This window comes from Oxyura jamaicensis, chromosome 1 (assembly GCF_011077185.1).
Source record: "Oxyura jamaicensis isolate SHBP4307 breed ruddy duck chromosome 1, BPBGC_Ojam_1.0, whole genome shotgun sequence".
NCBI classification, from domain to species: Eukaryota; Metazoa; Chordata; class Aves; order Anseriformes; family Anatidae; genus Oxyura; species Oxyura jamaicensis.
In genome coordinates this window covers 174,862,755-174,885,109 of record NC_048893.1, presented here as the reverse complement: position 1 = coordinate 174,885,109, position 22,355 = coordinate 174,862,755, and the positions used below count along the sequence as shown (strand labels likewise).

The following is a 22,355-nucleotide window of genomic DNA, read 5'->3' as shown; positions in this document are numbered from 1 at the left end:
GCCAAGAGGCAAAATTCTGGTCGAACTGAATGGTCCCCTGACCACTCTGCCCACATGGACATAGAGGGCTGCACAGTCTGGAGGTGATCCTGATGGGTGCCCCAAATGCTGTGGGCCTCCTGCATCTGTAAAACACCTGTCTTAGTTTGCAGTCATTGTGAGCAGAGGAGGATCATGCCCAATGGGAAATGGAAGGGAGAAGTGGGCAGGGGAAAGGGAGGTTGCAAGGCACTAGTGCTGCCAAACTAACCTTATTATTTTTCCCTCCCTTCTCTTTTGACATTAAACAGGCCGAGTGGATGAAGGGAAGATGCAGACACAATTAACCAGATATTGCGAACAGCAGGGCGAGTCGCTTTTTATAACTAGTTTATGTCTCAGACACACACAACTATACAGAATAATGCAATAACAAAAATCATGTGGCATTTACCCTGGGTTTATTCACTGCAAGTCCTTTGAGAGTTGCTCTTGTTTGCCTTTATTTAATTGGCATGGTCAGATGGCCACCAGCAGATCCAAATAAACCGATTCAATAGATTCCATTGTATGTTTTTGGTTTTGTTTGTTTTGTTTTGTTTTGTTTGTTTTCTTCATCAGTGTGTAGCGTAAAATATCCAAAACAATTTGTCTGATAACAGGTAATGCGTATTAAATGTGCTCCGTTCCAGCCTGCCTACAATAAGTTTCAGCCATAGAGCATTTTACAGCCAAAGCAAACTGGGTTAATAACAAAATCACTGATGCAATCTTTAGTGCAGCCTTAGTGGGGACGAGGGTACCATTGAGTGTTACGACACAAGGTGTCTGGTTGCTCACCGTTGGGTCTCTGTGAGCAGAGGCAGGCATTCTGTGGTCTGTTTAGGCTTTTTAAAGTGTCTTAAGCTTTGGTGTTTTAAGTGGTATGTGGAATCTGTTTAACAAAATTCCACCAATGGGACTTCGGCCTGCCCTTAATATCAGGTATTCGTTTAAGTGCTTTGTTGAATTGTAGCCCTAGTAGATCCTCTTGAAAAGAAAGTGATTTTCAATCTAATAAGGTTATCTTAGTGTGAACATTTTAACTACATCAATCAATACGCCCGTCAGGAGTAAATGACTAATGGGATTTCTCTCTTCTTTCTTTCTTTGTTACCAGAATGATGAATTGACTTTGCCTGTTGCTGAAGAGTCTCATCTCCTTAATGCATTGCAGATATGTCTAATGGACGCAAGCTGTCACGCTCTGGCAGTAACCAGTCCCCACCAAAAATATTGCCCCCTGGGACCGTTTCATCAGATTCCAGCTCTGCTCTCACAGTGGAAAATGTAAAAAGGCTGGAAAAGGAGTATGCAACTTCTAAAGAAGCCTTCAATAACAAGAAAATACGAGATTATATTAAGCAGAGTAATCTTGCTCTCTCCAGCAAAGAGAAAAGTAGGAAAACCAGCACAGATCTTGTCTGGGAAGAAGAGCCTGAAGGAGCCTCCTCATCCTTTCCAGAAAAATGGAGAGAAAATAACAAAGGTGTTTGCTGGAAGACTTCTGCAGTAATTTCAAAGAAAGGTAAACTATTAACAGGCATTGTTAACAGCAGCCTGTTAGAAGGAAGGCAGCTGTCCTTGATCGTTTCTCAGTTTCTGTTTATATATGGTAAATGTGAGTGCCATGCATGGGCTGGTTTGTTTGGGGCAATGGCAGTGAGCCGTGAGGGCAAGGCACGGAGCACAGCATCCAGACCTGAGCCCCAGCAACAGAGCCTTTGGACAGTTCATCACAAATGGAAAGCACTGGTCTAGCTGCAACCCATCCATTTTAGTAAACAAGTTGTTCAGAGTGTCCGAGGTGTTCAAAACACCACGGTTTAGGCTTGCCTGGAGCAGTCACGGTTGCTGTGTTGCATGCATATGCCAGCAAATGTGTATTAGACAACTGTCTCTTGCTAGATATCTCAAGCTATGTTTACAGTTTGTTGTTTTTGTTTTTGTTTTTTCCCATACGCCATGCCTTTAATAATATTTTACAGCTCATTAAGTAATCTAACTAGTGTTTGGAGGCAGATAAGAGAGACAGAAATGTGGTTAATCCATGGAAAGGACAAAAAATAAAAATAAATAAATAAATAAACACTTTAAATTATAGGGGGGAAAAAAAAGATTTTTTAAGGGTGGGAATAATTTGTCCTATTTTGACTGCAATGACACAGCCCATCTCTGCTTGCAGGCCAGGAGGTGGCTTGTGGCTGTGTGCAGGACAGGGTCACAGGGAGTGGGTGAGGAAGGAACCCATGACAAGCCAGACCCACTGGGGAGGGACCCACAGCATCGGTGGGGAACAGCAAAGGCTTCCTTACTTAGGGCAAGTCTGGCTTTCTGCAAAAGAGACTGGGTGCCAAACTGGGACCCAAGCCAGGCAGCTTGGCCTCATCCTAAGCAAGGTTTTTAGAGGAAAGTTTGGCCTTATTTCCATATTTCTTCTTTGAATGCTCTATGACCATGCATTCCACCTACTTGTGGGACAGCCCCTCGCACAGCCAGAAATGCACAGCTGGCATGAAAGAGCTGGGCTAACCCTTCACGTAAAGGGTCAGCAGTTTCCTAGAGAATTCACGCATCGTTCCTCCTTGGGGGTTGGCCACGGAAATGTTTTCTGCTCACTTCTGCATATCTTTTTTCAATGCAAATTTTCCTGCCCCCGAGAATGAGAACAACTGACTGCTTGCACATATAAGGTTTATTTCTTTTGACGAGCTTTCCGCATGGAAACCAAGTGTTCTTAGCAGGCATGCACGTGAGCAGCATCCTGGAGGGTAAATCTACTACTGCAAAAGTCAAAGGATCTGAAATAGCAGCCACGAGTGACCAGGTGCAGAAACTTCTCGCAGGGCTCTCCCAGGAAACCTCTTTTTGGATTTCCACAGATTTTAAACATGCAATTTAAAATTCAGATAAAATAGGAGGTTTCTTTCAGCCTGTTTTGGTAAAGGACCACTGTTTAGAAATGCATTCCAAGGAAAATCAAATGTAGCTGGGAATGCCGTAATAGGTCCCTATTAAGTTATTAGTCCCTATTAACTCCCTAGAGTTAAAATGTCTTCAAGACTTTGTACAGTGCAGCAATTCAGGGGCTTCTTTGGCCCATTTCAATCCCTTTTCATTGTTTTTCTTATTTGATAAGAATGGCTTATCTAGTCTGAGCAGCACAGCCTCATTTTGATGCTTTTTCTGTCTCCCTGTCACAGCCATGCCTCTCTTTTTCCCACATCCTTTATTTCTCCACATTTTCTCCACCACCTCTCCTGCCACCCCACTGCACAGCACCCGTACCTCTCACCCACCCCAAATGCCTCCACGTCCATGTCCTTTCCCCAGCCTCCATATTGCAACGGGTCCTTCTCCTCTCCCACCACCTTCGGCAAATGCCCGCCCCAAATCTCTCCCTCAGGCTTTCCTGATTTTTTGGAAATAACGCCACTTGGGATTTTGGCACCGAGGTTGCATGCAGTTGTTTGCAAGATGAAACCTGCAGGGGAAGGTGAAGGGAATTAGCTTGTAACTCTTGTCTCTTCCTCTGCAAAGCCTGCCCTCATTCGCCAACCACTTTTTAAGGCTTGTTCTTTGGGAGCTTTTTCTTGGCTCGCCTGCAATTTATTATACCACTAAAAGCAATAGGGAAAAAATGTTCCTCGTTAAGGTGGGGGAGGTTTTATCTGAAATACAAAATAATGAAATGGCAAGAAATCTCAAGGAAAAAAAATATATATAGAAAGAAACAAAAAAGGGAAAGAAAATCCCTGCTGTTCTATACAAAAAGATGATTTCTTTTTAAGATAAACCATTCTCTCTCCCCTCCAGCACCGGCGACAGATTCCCCATCAGCTCGTCTCACTGGCTCTAAGCCAAGGGAATCCAAGTAAGCAGAGTAATTGGTAGCAATTTTTCTGTATCGCGCAGCCAGGTGAAGCTGTATTTATGCCGTACGTGGGCTGGCAGCAGGAACACCAAACAGCTGGAGATTTACAGGATGCCTGAGACACCCACAGCCCTGCAGCCGCTGCTCTGCCTCTCCTGTTAATAAACTGGAAGCGATGCCTGTGCCGGTGGTTGTCTGTGGGCCCGTCAATGTCTGGTGTGTTCAAAGGGACACTGATGGCATCTCTGGAGTTTTTGGTAATCTTACCAATGAACCGGGTGCCATTGATAACGTTCATTCTATTACTATTTGACTGATGTTTGGGCTTTTTTTCCTTAATGACATTACCACGTGTGCTTGGCACCATGGGAAAAGGGAAGGCTTGTCGTATTGCTATATGAGCACACAGCTAGTTTTTGTCATTACAAGGTCATAAATTCCCCACTGCAACACGAAGGAGAATCAGTCCTAGGGTTTACAAGATTGCCTGTGGCCCTCTGCCCCTCGCAGGTAAGGAGGAAGTGAGGGCATTTCAGAGAGGGACAGTGATGGAAGCACCGGAGCATTGCTGCTCCCCAAAAAACCCTCGGGTTTTTACCCAGAGATGTGCCCAAAAAACTTTAAAATTTGTAGGTCACTAATAAAAAAGCAGTAGTCTATAATGGCATCCTTCAGTTACTAATGCAGATAAACAAAATTATCAGAAGCCCTTCCCTCCTTCCCTGATTCAGACTGAGTCAGGCCCTACTCACAGGTTGTTCAGCATCCTTTATTTTTTCCCATGTGTTTGTTTTTTTTTTTTTTTCCATTTGCTGAGGCCACAGGCATCTTTGAATTAGTAGATCAGAGGCAATCACAAAATTCTCCCTGCATTGCACAGACACCTTCATAGCTCTGTGTCATAAGCTCAAAATGGTTTCATGCAGACACTTCTGGCATCTTCATGCCAGCTAACTTCAGGAAAAAAAAAATAAATAAATAAATAAATAAAAATGAGGGAGTGGGAAGGTTTCTGGAAAGTACCATTTGTGCTGGACATGCTGTGACAAGGGAAAAGTCCTGCTTCCCATGCCTCAGGTGGCCCAAAAACCATGCTGCACGGTGGACCATGCCAGCCTGGTGCTGTTTGCAGAACTGTGCAAGGCAAGAAGAGCAAAGCAGGGGCTCTAGGACTGGTGTCACCATGAGTCACTGCTGGGAAACCTTGCCTAAGCCCCAAAGCCCTCTTCCCCTGTGGCTGTGAACTGCCCATGAGCATCCCACCCGGTGTGACCTCTTTGCAGTGACCATAGCAGAAGGCACGAGATGGAGGACGAGGTGACCCAGACGGAGTGGAGCTACTCAGATGAGCCCCTGGCTGCTGGGGAGGACGGTGAGTTCATTTGAAGTGACCCTGCCCAACGTCCCAAGTACTCCAGAATTGTGGCTTTGCTTTGGAAAGCGGCTTTTTGGCATCAGCTTACTTTAAAAATAATATTATTCAGAAATAAGTTTTGTTCAGTGGAAATTCTGATGCAGTTGGAGCACTTTGACAAGGATAAATGCCTCTCATTAACCGATATCCTAAGTTCTGTTCCCTTCCTGTCATTAAGGCTCAAAATGCCCTGCGGCGTTTTTCCTTAGATCCAGCTTTGCTTGGCTTTCCACATTATTAGGGGTTTCACGTAGACACCAGTGAGCGCCCAGCGGTAAACCACACTCAGCACCTCAGCTGGTGGCACCGCGGCGGATGAGCATCAGCAAGAGTGCCCCGAGCCCCTAAATCCCCATCCCACTGTGCCAAGGCAAAGGAAAAAGCCAGTTTTGTAGTGAGCTGAGGAAATCCCCCCAAGGAGATGGTGCTGGTGCTAAGGTCTGGGCCTGCCACAATGTTGGGTTTGTCCTCTGTCACCACCACAAGCTGTGGTGCTGGAGCTGAAGGATGCTGATGCAGGAGGAGACCCAGGGGTGCTAAGCTTCTCCAGCCCATGCTGTGCCCACATGAGCTGGTTGAGTTGACAAGGATGCTCCTGACCCTGAATAGGGCAATATTCCAGTTTTCAGCCTCTTGATCTTCACAGGCCTCCTCAGGCTGATGAATCCATCCTCTCTCTTTGCCCCGTGAGAGGGGTTGAACTGAACTCTGCTTGAAGTGAAGCTGAAAGGTTGCTGCTGTTGTGGGCTACCAGCAACGTGCAAAAGCCATCTCTCTCGTCCATGCCTCCTGCAGCCTGGTCTTACCCAGGTCACCACCAGCCATACACCTTCTGCAGCAGCCCAAGGTCACTTTTCAAGGGCAGCATCTCCTTCTAGGCTAATGCAACTCCTCCACCTCCAGCCATCCAAATTCAGAAGGACGCTCAAGAGCTGAGGCTGCTTTGATCTCCAGGGGCGCGCCAGGCACCTAAATGTTTTAGGGGCTCCTGCTCTACGTGCTTATCCGTGAGAGAAGCCCTACATTGTCACCAGGCTGCCTCAGCCCGTGAGGGCTTGTTAATGCTTAGCTAGCAAAACAAAAGGCATTCGCTTCTTAGCTACAGCTTGCTGCCAAGAGATAGGCAGGTCGTGTTTCAATGCAGATGTCTCGGGGAAAAAAAATGTGCAGTGCATTAGAGAGCTGTGACTCATAGAATAATTATCCTCATTTCTCATAGTTTATTAATAATTTAAACCCAATCTTGGTGTTATTGATCTATCATTGAATCGGAGATTTATTTCAGATCTGTAGTCACAGAAGCAGTAAATTTAATCCCCCTTCCCCTCCCACCCTTCCACCCACTAAACTCACTTTATAACTAAAACATGATGTTTAGGCTGTTTCAGTAATAGGAGAAGAGAGCTCCAGGGCTGTCAGTGGCAGGAGCAGCCCCAAGTCCACAGAAGATGCAGGTTCTGGTTTTTACACCAATTTTAGGCCGTACCTCTGCCTGCACATGGTCCCAGGGATGCTAAAGGACCACAGAGGGAAGCAAATGCTACTGGCTGGTGTGTGCATCCCAACCTAATCTTATTTAAACTGTCCAAAACCTGAAGCAGCTGCCCCTGCGTCCCAGGAGGACCATGACTGCAAAATCAATTTAAGTGCGTGGAGGATCGAGCCTAGAAAACTACCATGTGAAGACTCCTACAGCAGTGCTCACTTGGCTGTAACGTGTCTCGTGCATTCACTCATACAGGCAGCAAGAGCTGTCCTTTTCCAGGAGGCCAGGAATAGCAAACAGTGTGCTTTACTGCTATAAAGTGCCCAGAACAGTGATTTTTTTTGTAGGTAAATGAAATTCATTTTTATTAGACCAATTGTAGTATACAGCTGGGGTGGAAAATGTGGTTTTGGCTGCAACAGCTCTTTCTCAGGTCAGAAAGAAAGCAGCAAACATGCCCAAATGCTCATCTGTTCCTTTCCATATATATTAATGGATGCAATTAAAATATTACCAGCCCAACCTCACTGCTGTCCTTGTGCCCTGCAGCTGGAACCACAGCAAGAGGGATATTTAATGTATTTAGGTCTTGTTACACCCTGGCGAGGTGAGGAAATACATTTTCCAGAGATTTTATAAATGAACAAGTAGCTGTGTCCCCGTCTCATCCCCCCTTTTGTTGCTTCCTCCCAAGGCCTCCAAGGGTCACTTTGCTTTGACATTCCCCTGCCAAGCAGAGTCACCAGCAAAGGAAGCTGCAGACTGTGCTCGTGGCCAGGAAATGTTTTGGGGCACAGTGCAGTGGGGTGCAAGTGACATCTGGGCAGCTGATAGTCACAGAAATGCAGCAGAATTTGGAGATACGTGGTCCATACTCCACTTGGCTCCAGTTGGAAGTCACAATGATGTTGTGTCCTCACGCTGTGGGAATTTCTGCTCTTCCCTCCAGATGTGGTGGTGCTCCTCAGGGACACCGAGATGTTCTCCGAGGCAGAAGAGAGCAAGGAGCCAGCTGAAACCAAGGAAGAGGCAGGAGCTGAGGAAGGAGAGGAAGATAACCAAGCAGAGATGTGTGAGCAAGGTACAGTGAGACCTTTTCCATAATCACAGCAACCACGAGATGAAACTGAGCTTTCAAGATGCCCATCTGCCATTGATGATGGCCCTTAGAAAAGCCTAGCTAAAGTAGAAAATGTTCTGCTCATGAGGGTGGCCAAACCATTGAAGTCCTGCTTTTGCCACCATGGGTCAGGGATTAGCAATGTTTGGTGGTAATGGAGGACCAGCAATGCTGGATGCAGCCGTAATAAAAATGAGGAGGGAAATGCAAATTGGAGCATTTTTGTCAGAATACGAGAGGTGGCCTCTAGGACAGGGTCAGGCAAATGCCTAGCAGCACCAGCCTTAGACTGGAGGGTCTCAGCCCTCTTCCTAAACATGGTCTTCCTCCCCAATTTCGATGGGTTCCAGTTCTGACCCACCTCAGATGAGTGGGGCAAGGGTTGTCAGAGACCACAAGGGGCAAGAAAAACATATGTTTTCAAGGAAGAAAACATTTGGGAAATCAGATGAAAAATAAGGAAAAATGGGAATCTGAGAAAGAGAACAAGAAATATGGGATCAGAGAAGTAAAACAATATCAATAGCTGTGGAGGAATGAATGGAAAACTCAGGAGGAAAGACCCCGGGAGCAGAGGAAAACAAGAATAGGGGTTAGGAGAGAAGTGGGGAAGGAAGGTGGAAAAGCAGAAGGAGAGACATTGAAGGAGGAGGTGGATATAAACTAAAGAAGCAAAACCAGGGAGAGAAGAAATTTATCTGGAAAGCCAAGTGGAAACTGAAAAGCAGAGAGACTGATGCCAGAGAGCCGGGGGGGGAGGGAGGGGGGAAATAGGCTCAGCAAGATGATTCTGCTTGTTGTTCATTGAAAGTTCAGTGGCAAAATGTAGCAGAAAACATAACTCCTCTTTTCTTCTTCTGTCTGGGTATCTGCAGTCCTCAGAGGCTGTGAAAGAAAGAGCTGGGACAGCAAAGCACTTCCTTTCTGTTCTGGATAAAAAGCACTTGCACAGGGGAAAAAGGGGGAAAGGGCAGAAAGAGGAGAATCTTGTCTGTTTTCCTTTTTTAAAATATATATATATGTATATTTATTTGGATGTTTTCACTTTCACAACAGTCCCACTGGCTTTGGCACACGTTTCTGCACTCGGCGTGAGGTCTGCTCCAGCACTGGGTGCCAAGCAAACCACGGGGCGCCACAGCAGAGCTGCTGCCTGGGCTCCCTCCCTTTGCCCACCCCAAGCCTCTCCATCTCCTATCAGTGGGGTGCAGCAGCTTGAAATCTGCAGGAGGATGCCTGGAAGATTTCCCCCACCCCGCAGCTCATCCCCCCATCCCTACGTGGCTTGTCAGCCGTTCATATAAATAGGATTAACATCCGCAGTTACACTGAGCTAGGTTGCAAATTACGCGGGCTATCAAGCCTCGTGCTTCGGGGCATACGCTGATTACCATCGGAGGGGCAAAAATGAGTTTTTCCAATAACAGAATATTGCATGATTGACTGGGGACATTACAGGGCAGAGCGGATTAGCCTCTGCCATCAGTATCAGTTACGTGTCATTACTGCATCAAAGCACCAGACGTAGGCGAGCTGCTTCCACCCGGGCAGCGCTGCAGGTGGCTGGGTCTGGAGGAGCAGGGTCAATTGCTAAAGCCACTGCTGGTTTCTAAGCCTGCTATAAAACCTGCCTCCAGCAAGCTGCACCCCCTGCTTCTGCTGCTTGCCTCCCGGGCAGCACGCCACATGCTTTTGGCTCGCTAGAGGAGTTCGCCCTCCTTCCCTTGCTGTCTTATGGCCAGATTCAGCCCTGCAGGATCCAGCTATCCCCAGCCCATCACCCTTTTTTTTCCCCTAACCCAAATGATATTCCTCTGGCACTGGTCTCTGTGGCTCGGAGCCAAGGGCTGAATCCTGCAGGACAACATGGAGGCCGTGGCTGTAAAACATCATCTGAGACCTTCTTTTTTTACAAGTCCAAATCACACGTGGGTTCCTGGGGCTCATGGATCTGTGGCTTTGCAGTCACAGAAAAGATCATTTCCTGCAAAACATCTCTTGGCATCTCCCAGCTCTGGTGGGAACGAGAGGTACTGGAGGAGCTGCTGCAACTGGTGGGCTGGATGGTATTGAGGTGTTGGGGCATCTGACTGCTTGTGCTACACCTGGGCATGGAAGATAAGACCATCCAGGCTGGCTCCAGCTGGTTCTCCCCAGCTGAGATGACACTGGGTCAGAAGCTGCTATGGGCAAAGAGCAATGAGGTTGGCCATGGGGGATGTTCTCCTCAGGAGTGTTTCTGATGATCAGTGCCCTAGGATGGGGATACTCGTCACTGAAGTGTCTGCAGACCCTACCCTTATGGTGCTTCCAGGGGCTTGTGAGAGGGACTGCGTTCCCTCTTAACTCTGCTATGGATGAACAGCTTTGCCCACGCTCCACTTTCAGACCATCTCATTTCCTTCATCTTGGCAGCAAATGATTGTCTCATTTGAATGGAAGAGCTAGAATTGACAGAAAATCCAAAATAAGAAACATAATTAGCAGCAAAACTTTTAATTCCCCATTCTAAGCTATTTCTAAGTGTGCTAGCTCTTATTTATTGAACGGGCTTGACATTTAGACAGTTCCTTTTAATGCTAATAGTGTTGATTACCAGGTTGAATCCTACTGCTTTGAGGAAACTGCTGCTCAGTATTCAGAGCTGCCAAGTTCTCCCTGCACAGAAATGCTTGTTTTTTCTTCACGAGAAATATGTATTATTCAGCACAACCACATTAAAATAAGGCAATCAAGGGAGTTAGGAACCTGAGCCAGCACGGGCAGCCTAGGCAAAAGGTGTATGGCTGTGGGGTGCCCAGCTTTTATTTATTCATTATATTTTTATAATGATATATAAATAAAAAATATTTTCAATTTGAAAATATATCGTATAATACATAATGCACATAAATAAATAAATAGTCAAATATTATTGATGTTTTAGCCTTTCCATGGCTAAACAATCTCTCTAGCACCAGTGGGTATTCAGAACAGGGAAGGGAGAGGAAGAGGAGGAGAAAGGGGAAAGGGGAAGGGGAAAGGGGAAGGGGAAGGGGAAGAGGAAGAGGAGGAGGAGGAGGAAGAAGAGGAGGAGGAAGAAGAGGAGAAGGAAGAAGAGGAGGAGGAAGAAGATGAGGAAGAGGAGGAGGAGGAGAAGGAGGAGAAGGAAGAAGGTTTTCTGCTCTTGCTCACTTGCAGTTTGCACTCTTTCAGGACTCAGCTTTCCTCCATCTCCATACAGAGCCAAACACAGCAGGAACTCCTTCCTAATGGAAATCTAGGGGCAAGAATTTTTTTTCCCCATAACAATCACTATCAGATTATTTTCTTCGGTATGTGTAATAGAGCTTTTTGTACTCCCTCTCCTGCAGATCAATCGAACAGACAGGTGTCTGATTGCCCTCCTGTTTCAATGTATATCATCATTACTCCTTCGGAGCTGCTGCAAAATAGCACAGGTGTCAATACAAACAGAATTCAGCCTTACATTTGCTTTAGATAAGGCTTTATAGGTAAAAATGGTAGGTTTTCGGAAAATAAGCCTCACCTCCACATTACGGAGCACACAATGTCAACACGAGGCTGCTCGGGAGATGTGGCCACCTCCAGAAATAGGGCAGGCCGGTAAATGCTGGGAGTGACAAGCCAGCCTGCCCTGACAAGCTTTGCCAAGGGCTAGCTGAGTGCGAGGAGATTACCATGGTCTGGGGAGCAGAGATACTTGAGCTCAGTAATTTCCCCCGGGGCGTGATTACCTTGTAATAGCCACTATCCCTCATTCTCATTTCTCGCTGGAGATGAGGTGCAAAGTTAGGCTCCTGGCTCGTATCCATCAGCTGGTAAAGAGCCAAGGCAGGAGCTTTAAGGCAACCTTGGAAAGGTGCACAGGGATGGAAATGTATATGAGGTTCTGTCATAAACAGCCTGAGTTTTCGGCCAGAAGAAGCTCTTATATGTTGTGCAACTGAAGTCTCCCAATGTTTTTATTTTTTTGTAATTTACTAGGGGAAATCCTGAGTGAATCAAATCTGGACATTCAAACCAATGTGTATCTGCATTTTGTTGCTCTCCCATCTTTTGTAACCATGCATAATAAGCAGAAGAGGAGATGTTTTCTTTGGGTGCTGTCCTGGAACAGTAGAAAAAACAAGATGACCCAGGCCAGGCCAGAGGAAGGTGAGCTGAGTGCCACCAGATACCCTTGTTCTGAGACACAGCCGCCTGATGTCCCTGCAGGCCGGGAGGACTGGACAGGCTTCCCCAGGTCCCAGAGTCGACCATGGGAGGAGATGGTGCAAGTCTGGTGTCTGCAAGGGTCCCTTTTGCTATGGGACACACAGACCCGTAGAGGACAGCCAGCACTTGGGTGGGGTGGTGTTGGTCCTCAGTCACTACAGCCTGCTTCAGGGCTCCCACCGATGGTCACAGAGGTCACTGCTTCCTCTTCCACAGTGGAGGTATCTCCCCAAAAGAGGTCCGTGCTCTAAAGTGGTTGGCCTACAGGGGCTTTTTCTTTTGGAGCTAAAGGAAGAGGGGATGCAGCTGCCCTTGGGTCTTGGTGGTAGTGTTTTTAGGCTGAAAATCATGCCTGGTGTATTCAGCCTGGAAAGCCAGCGAGTTGGCATCTGTGATGCAGGGGGCTGTGTCAGAAGCTACGTCGGGCAGCAGAGACACCTCGGGCTATATGTAAGCTGCTTTGCCTTAGTGGCCCAACATGAACATAATGACTGCAAAGAGCCCAGAAGTGCGCCTGGCCCAGCATCCTGCCCTGGACAGGAGCCAGCAGATGCTCAGGAAGAAATACAAAAATAGAGCCAACATTTGTTTGTACGCTTCCCAGAATACCCTCTCATCCCCTGGTGATCTGTGACTCAGGAGCTTCTTGTGCTGTAGACACCATCTCTGTGTTTAATAGCCCTTGATGGATCCTTCTCCCATCGATTAGCTAACACCCTATTGAACTAATGCGGACTTTAAATAGCCACCGTACCCCGTGGCAAGGAGGATGGCAGCTAAAAAGAATCTCTTCTGTTTATTTTGAGCTTGCCACTTGATGGTTTTCTCTGGTGATCATCCTTTTCTTTTGAAGAGCACTGAATGATGTGAACAGCTGTTCCCCAGTCACGCCACTCTTCCCATCACAAAACTCGGTCATATTTCTTCTTCAGTCATTTTTCTTCCAAGATAAAAAAGTCTTAATCTATTCAGTCATTCCCTGAATGGAGGCCCTTTTATGCCTTTGATCATCCTCAATTGCCTTTCTCTGTAGCTTGCTTTTCTATTTCTTCTGTATCATATTTGAGATTGGTGAATCAGGACTGCACAATAGCATTCAAGAGATGGGAGCCCGTGGATTTATATGGCAGCATAATGATTTCCTCTGTTTTGCTCTCTACCCCTAATAATTCCTAGCTTTCTGTTTGCTTTTTTTGATTGCTGCTGAGCATTGAGCTGACATTTGCATAGAGCTATCTATTATAACCCGAAAATTCCATTCCCAGGTGGAAATAGCCACCTCAGAGCCCATTATTTTGTATGTAAAGCTAGGATTGTCTTTTCCCATGCGCATCACTTTACATTTATCTACATCAGATTTTACCTGTGATTTTATTATCCTCCTGTTCAGTGCCAGGGGGGTCTTTCTGTGACTCTTCACAGTCAGCTCGTTGCCTCAGCCACCCTGAATATCATCAGCAGAATTCTCCTCTCTCTGCTCACCTCTATTTTGAGATTGCTTTTGAACACTTTGAAAACACAGCGGACAGTGTTTAGGCTAAGAGAGCAGCTTCCTCGCTGAAAATCTGAAGTGCCAGGCCCCAAGAAAAGGGTAGAAATGCAGCCTCCCAAACTTTTTGGATGCCACTGGAGGTTAGTTGGTGCTGGGAATCGATGGCAATGTGCCTAACTAGCACGTCATCCACTCCCCGCTGCACACAGAGATTGGGGGGTGATGTTACTTGCTGAAATATGCATCTGCCCCCTCCTCCAAACTGTACGGGACCAACAGGAGACCCAGTGGTGGCCCTTTTTTCTGCTGAAGCTGGGCCCTGGCACAAATAGGCATACACATGTCCTAGGGCCCAGGGAGAAGAGGCAGAAGGGAAGCAATGGATGGCAAAGTCTTTATCTGAGAAAAGTGCAGCACACTAATCTGTGAGCTGTGGCTGCTGATGAATAACAGCTAACCAGCAGCTCTTCCCTGCAAAAAGCTGTGTGTGAGCCTGTCGAGCTTGCCCAGGGAAGTCCAAGGACAGAGTCAGAGGAGGAACCACTGTTCAGTGGAGAAGAGCACGAGGATGACGAGACGGCAGCTGTCCTCTATACAGATGAGGTGAGGTTAGCATGAGGACCAGGAATTACTGTGACAAGCACCTTTTTTTGGTGTGGCTTGTTTGGGTTTTTCTTGTTGTTGTTGTCTGGCAGTGCACATCTGAGACACAGGGTCACATGGAGTGTGCCTCCATCTGGCCATCAGAGACTTTCAGATGGGCTTGTTTCCCTCTCCTGCCAACCCTGGTGATTTCTCGTGGCTGTATCTAGAGCCAAGAGGTGCAGGATTGGCCCACTCTGGTGAGATGCCTTTCAGAAAGGTTATCAGACACTCCTTAAGCTGAGAGGGGTTTTCAAGGGTGAAGGAAAGATGTTTCTTCTCTGATAACTTCTCTGAGAATAAAAATTGCCCAAAAGGGCGGCAGCTCCCCCCTTTAAGAGACTTAGGCTCGACCATCCTAAAGATTGATAAAGCAAGAAAAGAACAAGCAGCAGTGGCTGGGGAACAAAACATCCTCATTTCCCTTGAAGTTTGCCTAAAAAACTGAGCACGTCTTGCATATTCTCTCCGGGTTTTGTTTTTAAAGAAGAAACAGGAGTTGCTTTTTGATACTCATTTGAGTTTTATTTTGCTCTTTTTTAAAAAAAAAAAAAAAATCTCAGTGCTTCACAGGATCTTAAAAGAAAGACAAATTAAGTTGTTCCCATTTTCACATGAAAATCAATTAATACTCTCCATTGAGCTCTCAGGAAGGGAAGAGTGCACATAACAACTGTACTTTTTTGGGAGCATACATAAATATAGCCTGAGTTTCCTGACTATATATATATATATATATATATATATGTGCACAAAAAATAAGAGGCTTGGTGTTACACCGAATGCAGTGGGTTTGGTTGCTTTTATGGGAGCAGTCTAGATTCAATCCCAATTCATTTTAAAAAGAAAAATAAAAATTGACCCTGATGCTGAATTTCCTTTGTCCTCTGAGGAAACTACTGTAACTGAAGAGCCTCCTGCAAGGTGCACCTTCTGCAGCACTCCTGAGAAGCCAGTCCCAACAGTGGCTGACCTGAAGGAACAACCTCAGGAAAAAGTGAGTCTACCACTACGGTGTGAGGATGCCTGCCATATCAGCAGGTTTTTTCATGGCAAAAGGGAGAGCAAACACCTCCTGGCAGAGGCAGAGAGGAAGGGATGAAGCTGATGGGTGGAGGGAGCTGAAGGGTGAGGAGGTTCCTGGTCCTCCCAGGAGCCTGTTCCCAGCCCCACAGCTCCTGACGGGTGCTGCACCCCACAGCTCTTCTGCTGCCAGAGCTACAGGAAGGTATTTGACAATGTCATCCAAGACCTGATGAGTGAAGATGAAGCAGAGGCAGAGATGGATGCTGCTCCCCACGCCAACCCTTGGCAGGCTGAGCTGCGGAGTAGCATCAAGGAGAAGCTGCTGCAACAGTAAGGAAATCAGAGAGACCGGCTGCAGACTGGCTGGGGCACACTCACCTCACCACGGAGGGCATGGACCAGGCCACAGCACTTGAGTTATCTGTCCTTCATTCTGTTCTCCCTTTTCTCCCACTGTTTTGGTCCTCCGGGGTCTGACATGTAAGTGTCAGCAGATCTCCATGCTGAAATTCCCCTCAGCTGCAGAAGGACAATACAAGTGAATGCCGCACAGGGCATCTCTGGGTGGGATGTGATTTGAACCTTTTGGACTCTCTGTGGGGTCTGTAGTGTTCAGCAGTGTATGTGGCATGCGGCACGTGGTCCTGCCAGCCAAATTTCCCCCCAAATTACAAGAGTAGCAGTCAGGGGCAGGACACGTTGGTGAAGTCTCTCTTCTTCGTCTACAAAAGCCATCTGTGGTGACAATCTCACATGCAGCCATCCTCATTGCTTCAGGTGAATCCTCCTGAAATGACATCACAAGATACTTTTTTCCCGTTAGATTTTGTGTCATCAGCCAACAATTTGATCTTATTTTCAACCCTCATTGCTATGTTTGTTTGTTTGCTTGCTTTTAATCCTAGGTTGGATGAGGGAGGCTTTGAGAGCTACAGGGAACTACTTCAGCAGTACCTGAGATTTGTTGCCTGTAAGTACCTTTGCTGGCGAGCTGCTTTGATCGCTGGGCTTGATTTGGAGCCAGAAGCACACAGCAGCTTCAGGGCACCCAGAGAAGAAGCAGGGATTGCAGTCCTTCACGTAGTAAGAGGTGCCGTGATCCTAACGAGGAGTCATCAAGGACCTTTGTGGTTACTCAAAGCACAGGTCTACGTAATTCCCTGCCTGTGAGGCCTGTCAGCTACATGTTGTATGTATGAGAGGAGCAGGGGAGGGTACAGAAGAAACTTGTCAGCTCATGTCTAGTCCAGCCTTCACTATAAGCAATTCTCAGCTAGATTTTTCATTGTTTCTAGCAAGGAGATCTCTTATATCTCTTAGGAAAACCATCCTACAGTGTCACAGCCCCTACCCCACACTATTTAGGCTAGATATTCCCTTCCCACTTATTTCTTCTCAAACAAAGCAAACAATCCAAAAACTCCCCAATCCCTCCCTCAATTCCCTCTCCCTTCCAAATAATCCAATACACAAAGTTTGGAGAAACAGACCTACATCACGTTTCCCTCCACACCAACCTTCCAATTATTTTTTATTCAGGGACCAGGATCTCTTTCAGACTCTCAAAACCAAATGAATACACTGTCAGACCAAAGACTGTCCCTTCCAAAAAGCACCGCCCAACATCAGCACCTCCAGAAGACCTGTTTGAGATGGACAGTGATTGTGTCGCAGAGCACCTGAAGGTGGGCATAGCCTGCTGGAGCTCTTCTTGTTGCTTTTCAGGCAGGGATCACAGAGAGCTGTATGGCATTGAGTGTGCTCATACCCCATAAGAGTCAGGTTTTTCCAGTAAAGCACATTTAGACACCACTTATAGCACATTTAGATACCACTTATGAGATATGGAGGAGAGATGCTGGTTCAGCAAAATGATGAAATGTTTGTCAGTGAGTGCACCACGTTGGTGGGACATACCTGCTGTCGAAAGATGAACTTAGCCAGGTGATGGTGGATGGGGAGGAAAGTTGAGCCTGGCATCCCTGGAGGTTTACAAAGATGATATCCATGTGTAAGTGTTTTACTTAGGGACCATCCTGTGCAGCTTGAAGGCTGAATGCCACCAGTCAGCCATCTCCACCCCAAGTGAAACCTCAGCCCTGCTCTACTCTCTTCCATACCATTCACCCTTCTCACTCTCCGAGCCAGGCTGCCCTATCCAAACCTCCTGGCGGGGATGGATGTGGGCTCCTGAGCTAGGAACCCCTTGGAAAGCTGCTAGTCCCAGGCCAAGTCGAACAACTTGACAGCCAGAGGGTGGCTGCCCCCCACCACCACCACCACCACCTCAGCCCCCCCCAAAATGGCCCTTCTCTTCTCCCCCTTCCCCTGCCCCTCCTCTGCCTCCCCGAACCAGAAAACATTTCTGCAGTTTCCGCAGGCATACAAGAAAACCATCCGTGATTTATCACACAATCAGTGATGCTGTTGGCTTTTTTATTTTCAACATAGAAGTGCATTATACTGCTCTCCCCTCCTGAAATACAGGGGCAGCAAATCCTCCTGCCTGGGACTGCCTGTCTTTTTTAGCCTCATAAAAAGACTGAAAAATGAAAGCAGGCACAAGCTTGTCAGTTTGTAGCTTCTCTGTTCCCCTCCATCCCTTACAACCAAGGAGTAATCTTTAGCTAGTTTGCAGAGCCAAAATGTGCACGTTGGGTTATTAAGAAGTGCCGCAGCTCGGGCTGAAATCAGTCACTGCTCGGGTACCCGGGAGCTGCCATGGATGCATCCCTCAAATCCCCGTGAGAGGCAAAACCTGAGCAAGGCCCCTTTCTGCACCCGATAATCATCTGCTGCTCTTAATGATGATGTTAAAGGGGAGAAGCAAACTCGCTGCGCTTCCCCCTGCTCGAGCAAAACAAGCTGCTCTCCGTTTTTCCAGGAGAAGCGAGCAGTAATGCTTCTTATTCCTATTAAAAAGCACCAAAGCTCCTTTGCAGTGCTTGGAGCTAAGCCCTCAGCAAAGAAATGTTTCTATTTCACTTGTCAGGACATTGCTGGATAAATTACTCATGTGTCTGATGGAAGGAGGGCTCCTGGCAAATTGTATCATCGGAGAGCAGCTAATAACATAAAATAAAAGGAGCTGAGCTTTTTACATGAAACGTGAAAACAGAGGACTGAAGGATGAGCTTCCCTCGGTTATTTAAAAGGCTTTAATTAAAAAGGAAGCAAGTGGAAATATCAAGGCCAGGTGGAGAGCGCAGGGCACGATATTTTGGGGTTGGTACAGGCATGGAGAGGGAAAGGCATGGTGTCGGGCACCCGCACCCCATGCATCCAGGCGGGTGTCCCCACGACGCTCCCCTGCACCCCCACCTGCCTCTCACCACCGTGGTTTTCCTCCAGCAGCTCTGCCATTCTCCCGGCCCCGTGAGAAGATGCTATTCCGATGGACAGACGTTTTTTCTCCTCTTCCCAGATGGAAGCGGTCAGGTTTAGCATCCAGCACCAACGTAGTTCATGCAGGGGGTGGGCAATCATGGGAAAGTCCTACCTCGGGGTGGACCACCGTGGCTCTCCTCCTCCCTAGAGGTAGGTAATCTGCCTCTGCATTTTGGGCTGGCTGCACTATTTTTGTGGGTCAGCACTGCTCTTCTAATAAATACAGCCTACAGAGCTGATAGCCTTTGGGTTGACAGCTCAAAGGGCGGTGGAGGCATGGGTTATTTCCCCCAGACAGCATCCCACAGTGTGTTTCTTGCAACGTGTGCTTTCTGTGGGCTTTCACTGGGCTTGTCTTTCCTTAACCGCTTCCCAGCTACCCGTCGGGCAACGTGGCCGTTCTGATCACGTTCACCGAGGAAGCCCGGTTCACCTACGTCATCCTGGAGGACAGCAGGTACCTGGGCATTAGGGCTGCCTTCGGGAGCCACGGCCACGGGGTCTGCTTCCACCCTGATGGACAAATCTGGTAGGTGCAGGCCCAGTGGGCCACACGCCCTTGGAGGTGTCTCGGTCCCATTACAGCACAGGGATATATAAGAATGTGTCTTCTCTCCTGGCTTCTTGTGGAGTCCCAGGTCACCGCACCAGAAAAGCATGGGCTTATTACTTGCATCCAAGGGGACACCGCAACACCTGAGGTCATTGAGCTTGACGTCAACATTGCCTTTAGTTTGCTTCTCATATCCAGTTAGTGCTCCTCGCTGTAAAGAACGACTTAGGTGGCTGACTTCATGCAGTCTGAGTGGTAACGTGAGGTGACTGACAGCTTTCTGTAAAAGCTGCTGCTGTTTGAGCCTTCAAAGTCTAATTTTTGCCTCCCCTCCCCAAGTCTCCAAAGTTTCCCCCTTGAAAGCCAGGAGCTGGGTGAAATCGTCAAGTCCCATCTCAATTTTACAAGTCCCCCCCGTGTCGAGACTAATGAATGGACGCATTAAATGTCTAACCGGCTATTACAAATCGTTTTGAATAGCTGTTGTAATAACTACCGTTAGACTACTGCAGGTCCCACCGCCTGCCTGCAGCCACGTTGGTCTCTCATCCATCACACAGCAGCCAGGCTTTCACGGCTCGGCACCGCCGTGATCCCCAGCAGCACTGAAGCATCACCCACCCCTCAGCCTAGCCCTGTCCTCCACCCCAGGGTGCTCCTGACATCGAGTTAGTGACCACTGATACATGTATAAAAAGCTTTTTCTTTTTTATTCCTGCTGTTTCCTCCAAGCTGCAGCACAAGTTAATGCTGGGCTTTTTGCTGTGGCGGTGAGAATCAACTTCTCTAACACGCCAGCAGGAAAAATGCAACGTGGATGATAAAATGGCCCTGTGTGCCACGTCTAGGGGGATGCTCCAGCTCCGGGAGCCACGAGATGGGGAGTATTGGTTTGTATTTGCGTGCTGTAAATGAGGGATGTTTCCCCATACAGTGTTTCCCTCCTCTTTGTTCTTCATGGAGGCCATCCCCCTCAGCCATGACCACGTGTGGGACTCCTACTCTTAGTATAACTGCTTATAAAAAGAAAAGACCATGGCCAGGAACTATCAGAAGAGGTAGAAGAGCAGTGTCAAGAGGGGCAGCCCACGGTTCACCCAAGTATCTTCCTTGCCCTCTGGGGGCTCATTGCTCTCTGGGGGTAGGAAGCTTTTGTAGGATAACTCTAAAACATCATCCCCTATCTCGTGGATCAGCTCGAGGCACTGACTCAAGGAAGGCAATAATAATTACTTTTGTCACAGTGCAGGTAAGAGGTGGATTTAGGACGGGGAAGCTGTTTGCTCTGGATTCTCCCCATCTTTGTCCCCAGGACCATCCTGAGCCCTTGCGCTGGAACCAGCTTTGACCAGGCAGGGGCGAGCCAGAAGCGCTGGAACTGGCACGACCTCAGCCGCCACGTCCACAGCCCTCCTTTCCAGCCCATCACCGCGAAACTGAACGGCCACCTCACCCTTAAGATTGTGTCCCAGGATCAGATTCACCTGTGGTTCACGAGCCACAGCAACTGCATCCACTTCAACGTGGGGACCCGGCTCAAGGTGAGCACTTTCTGTGCCGGGAGCAGCCCACCTGAGGTAAGCCGAGTTTCCCTGGGGCTGCTGCACAGGCCTGGTCACAGATTTTCAGGTGAAAAAGCAAATTTCCTGCCCGTGTGAATCTTAATGAAATTCCCCTTCAGGAAAACATTTAGCCGAGATTGAAACACTGCCGCTGACGGGTGAGGACAGCGCGTCTCACAAATTCATTTTGAAACACTATTCCTTCTCAAAACATTTAATATAAATGTCAATACAAACACAATGCTCCTGATCTTATCTAAACGGCATTTCACTTAACGTGAAACAAGCATCTGGGGACACGAACAACCAAAAATCCTTTGGTATTTGTTGCCACTTGGGTTTCCCACCTCTGACCCTCTGGGATGAGGGCAAGCATGAAAGGTTGGGTCAGAAGCAATGCTCTTCTACACAGCCTCCCTTCAGGGGTTTCAGCATTAACACTCTTCGTTTTGCTCGGGCTCTCTTTGCAGTTGAAAGACCCCAAGACAAATCACCTGCTAAAAGGGTTAGAAAGCGAAGAGGAGCTCTTCCTGCAGTCCAAAAAGATTCAGCTCAGGAGCCTGCTCTCCAAAATAGAGGCAGTTTTGCAATAGCTTTGCCAGCGCCTCAGTGATATCACTCCTCATGTTTCATCATCTTCTACCTGCATGAAATACTGAAACGAAGACCTCAAGACACGCAGCAAATCGTTACATAAGCACTGCAGAGCTACTTTTCCTTCATCAAGGTGATAAGTCTGGCAGCTGGCAATGGAAATAAAGCTTTTTCCACGCCCACCATGCCTACTTTCCACCAAGACCTTGTAAGACCAGGTCCCCATCCGCTGAAAACACCTGATGGATTGTAGCTCCATCAGTGGGATTACACAATGTTACCACACCCATCTTTGAGGCAGGAGATGGCTTCAGCTGATGAGCTGGACGTGGGGAGCCCATCGCACTGACAGCCACGCTGCCTGGGCAGGGATGACCAGGGGTAATCCAAGATGGAGAGATGAGAAGGAGCCTCTGGGTACGCAGCTCCAGTTTGTGGTAGGTGCGTGGCTTCCTGGCATGGCCACACACCACTAGTTTCACAACTGAAAGGGACTGATTCTTTCCCACATACTAGGTTTCCCCACGTGTTTCTTATTTCTTGACCATGCTTTTGTCTTCAGTAGGTCATTTTATTGGGTAAATTTTCTACAGGCAGTGCTGAAAGACTCATTTCAATGGACTTACCATCAGATTGTCTGAAGGACCTCCGTATGCCCTGAATCCACTTGGTGCATCGGGGAGCTTTTATTGTATTCTCAGACTTCATATCCAAAATCTGATTTGCTGTAGGGTCTTGGCTTGGTTTTAGGGTTCAGTGAGACTGAAAAATATGTAAGGGCTAGAAAAAGCAGTATTTGCAGACACAAGGCTGGATTTTGCTGCAATGACCACAAAGTCTGTTAGTGGTAAAAACTTTCTTCCTTTTCCTACCCACATCACCTTGTCAACACCAAACGGGCACGGTTTGAGGAAGGGAGGGTTGTTTTTTGCTTAGAGAACACCCAGCACGGTATAAGCTATGCTGCGG

General features: G+C 47.5%; 1 protein-coding gene across 1 annotated transcript; it reads left to right on the top strand.

The window, feature by feature from the left end:
- Window positions 1-1,197: 1,197 nt before the first annotated feature.
- ERICH6B (glutamate rich 6B) lies at window positions 1,198-21,396 on the top strand. The gene is made up of 11 exons (XM_035316019.1): window positions 1,198-1,561; window positions 7,742-7,873; window positions 14,104-14,225; window positions 15,157-15,261; window positions 15,466-15,620; window positions 16,196-16,260; window positions 16,830-16,975; window positions 18,645-18,733; window positions 19,054-19,206; window positions 20,543-20,771; window positions 21,263-21,396. Exons 1-11 carry the CDS (start codon window positions 1,198-1,200, stop codon window positions 21,383-21,385), a joined length of 1,683 nt encoding a protein of 560 aa, XP_035171910.1. The 3' UTR covers window positions 21,386-21,396.
- Window positions 21,397-22,355: the final 959 nt, after the last annotated feature.

Coding starts and splice junctions, on each gene's coding strand:
- ERICH6B (XM_035316019.1), top strand. CDS start 1,198: ATGTCTAATGGACGCAAGCTGTCACGCTCTGGCAGTAACCAGTCCCCA. Junction 1,562..7,741: donor GAAAGGTAAACTATTAACAG/GCATTGTTAACA, acceptor TCTTCCCTCCAG/ATGTGGTGGTGCTCCTCAGG. Junction 18,734..19,053: donor GATGGAAGCGGTCAGGTTTA/GCATCCAGCACC, acceptor ACCGCTTCCCAG/CTACCCGTCGGGCAACGTGG.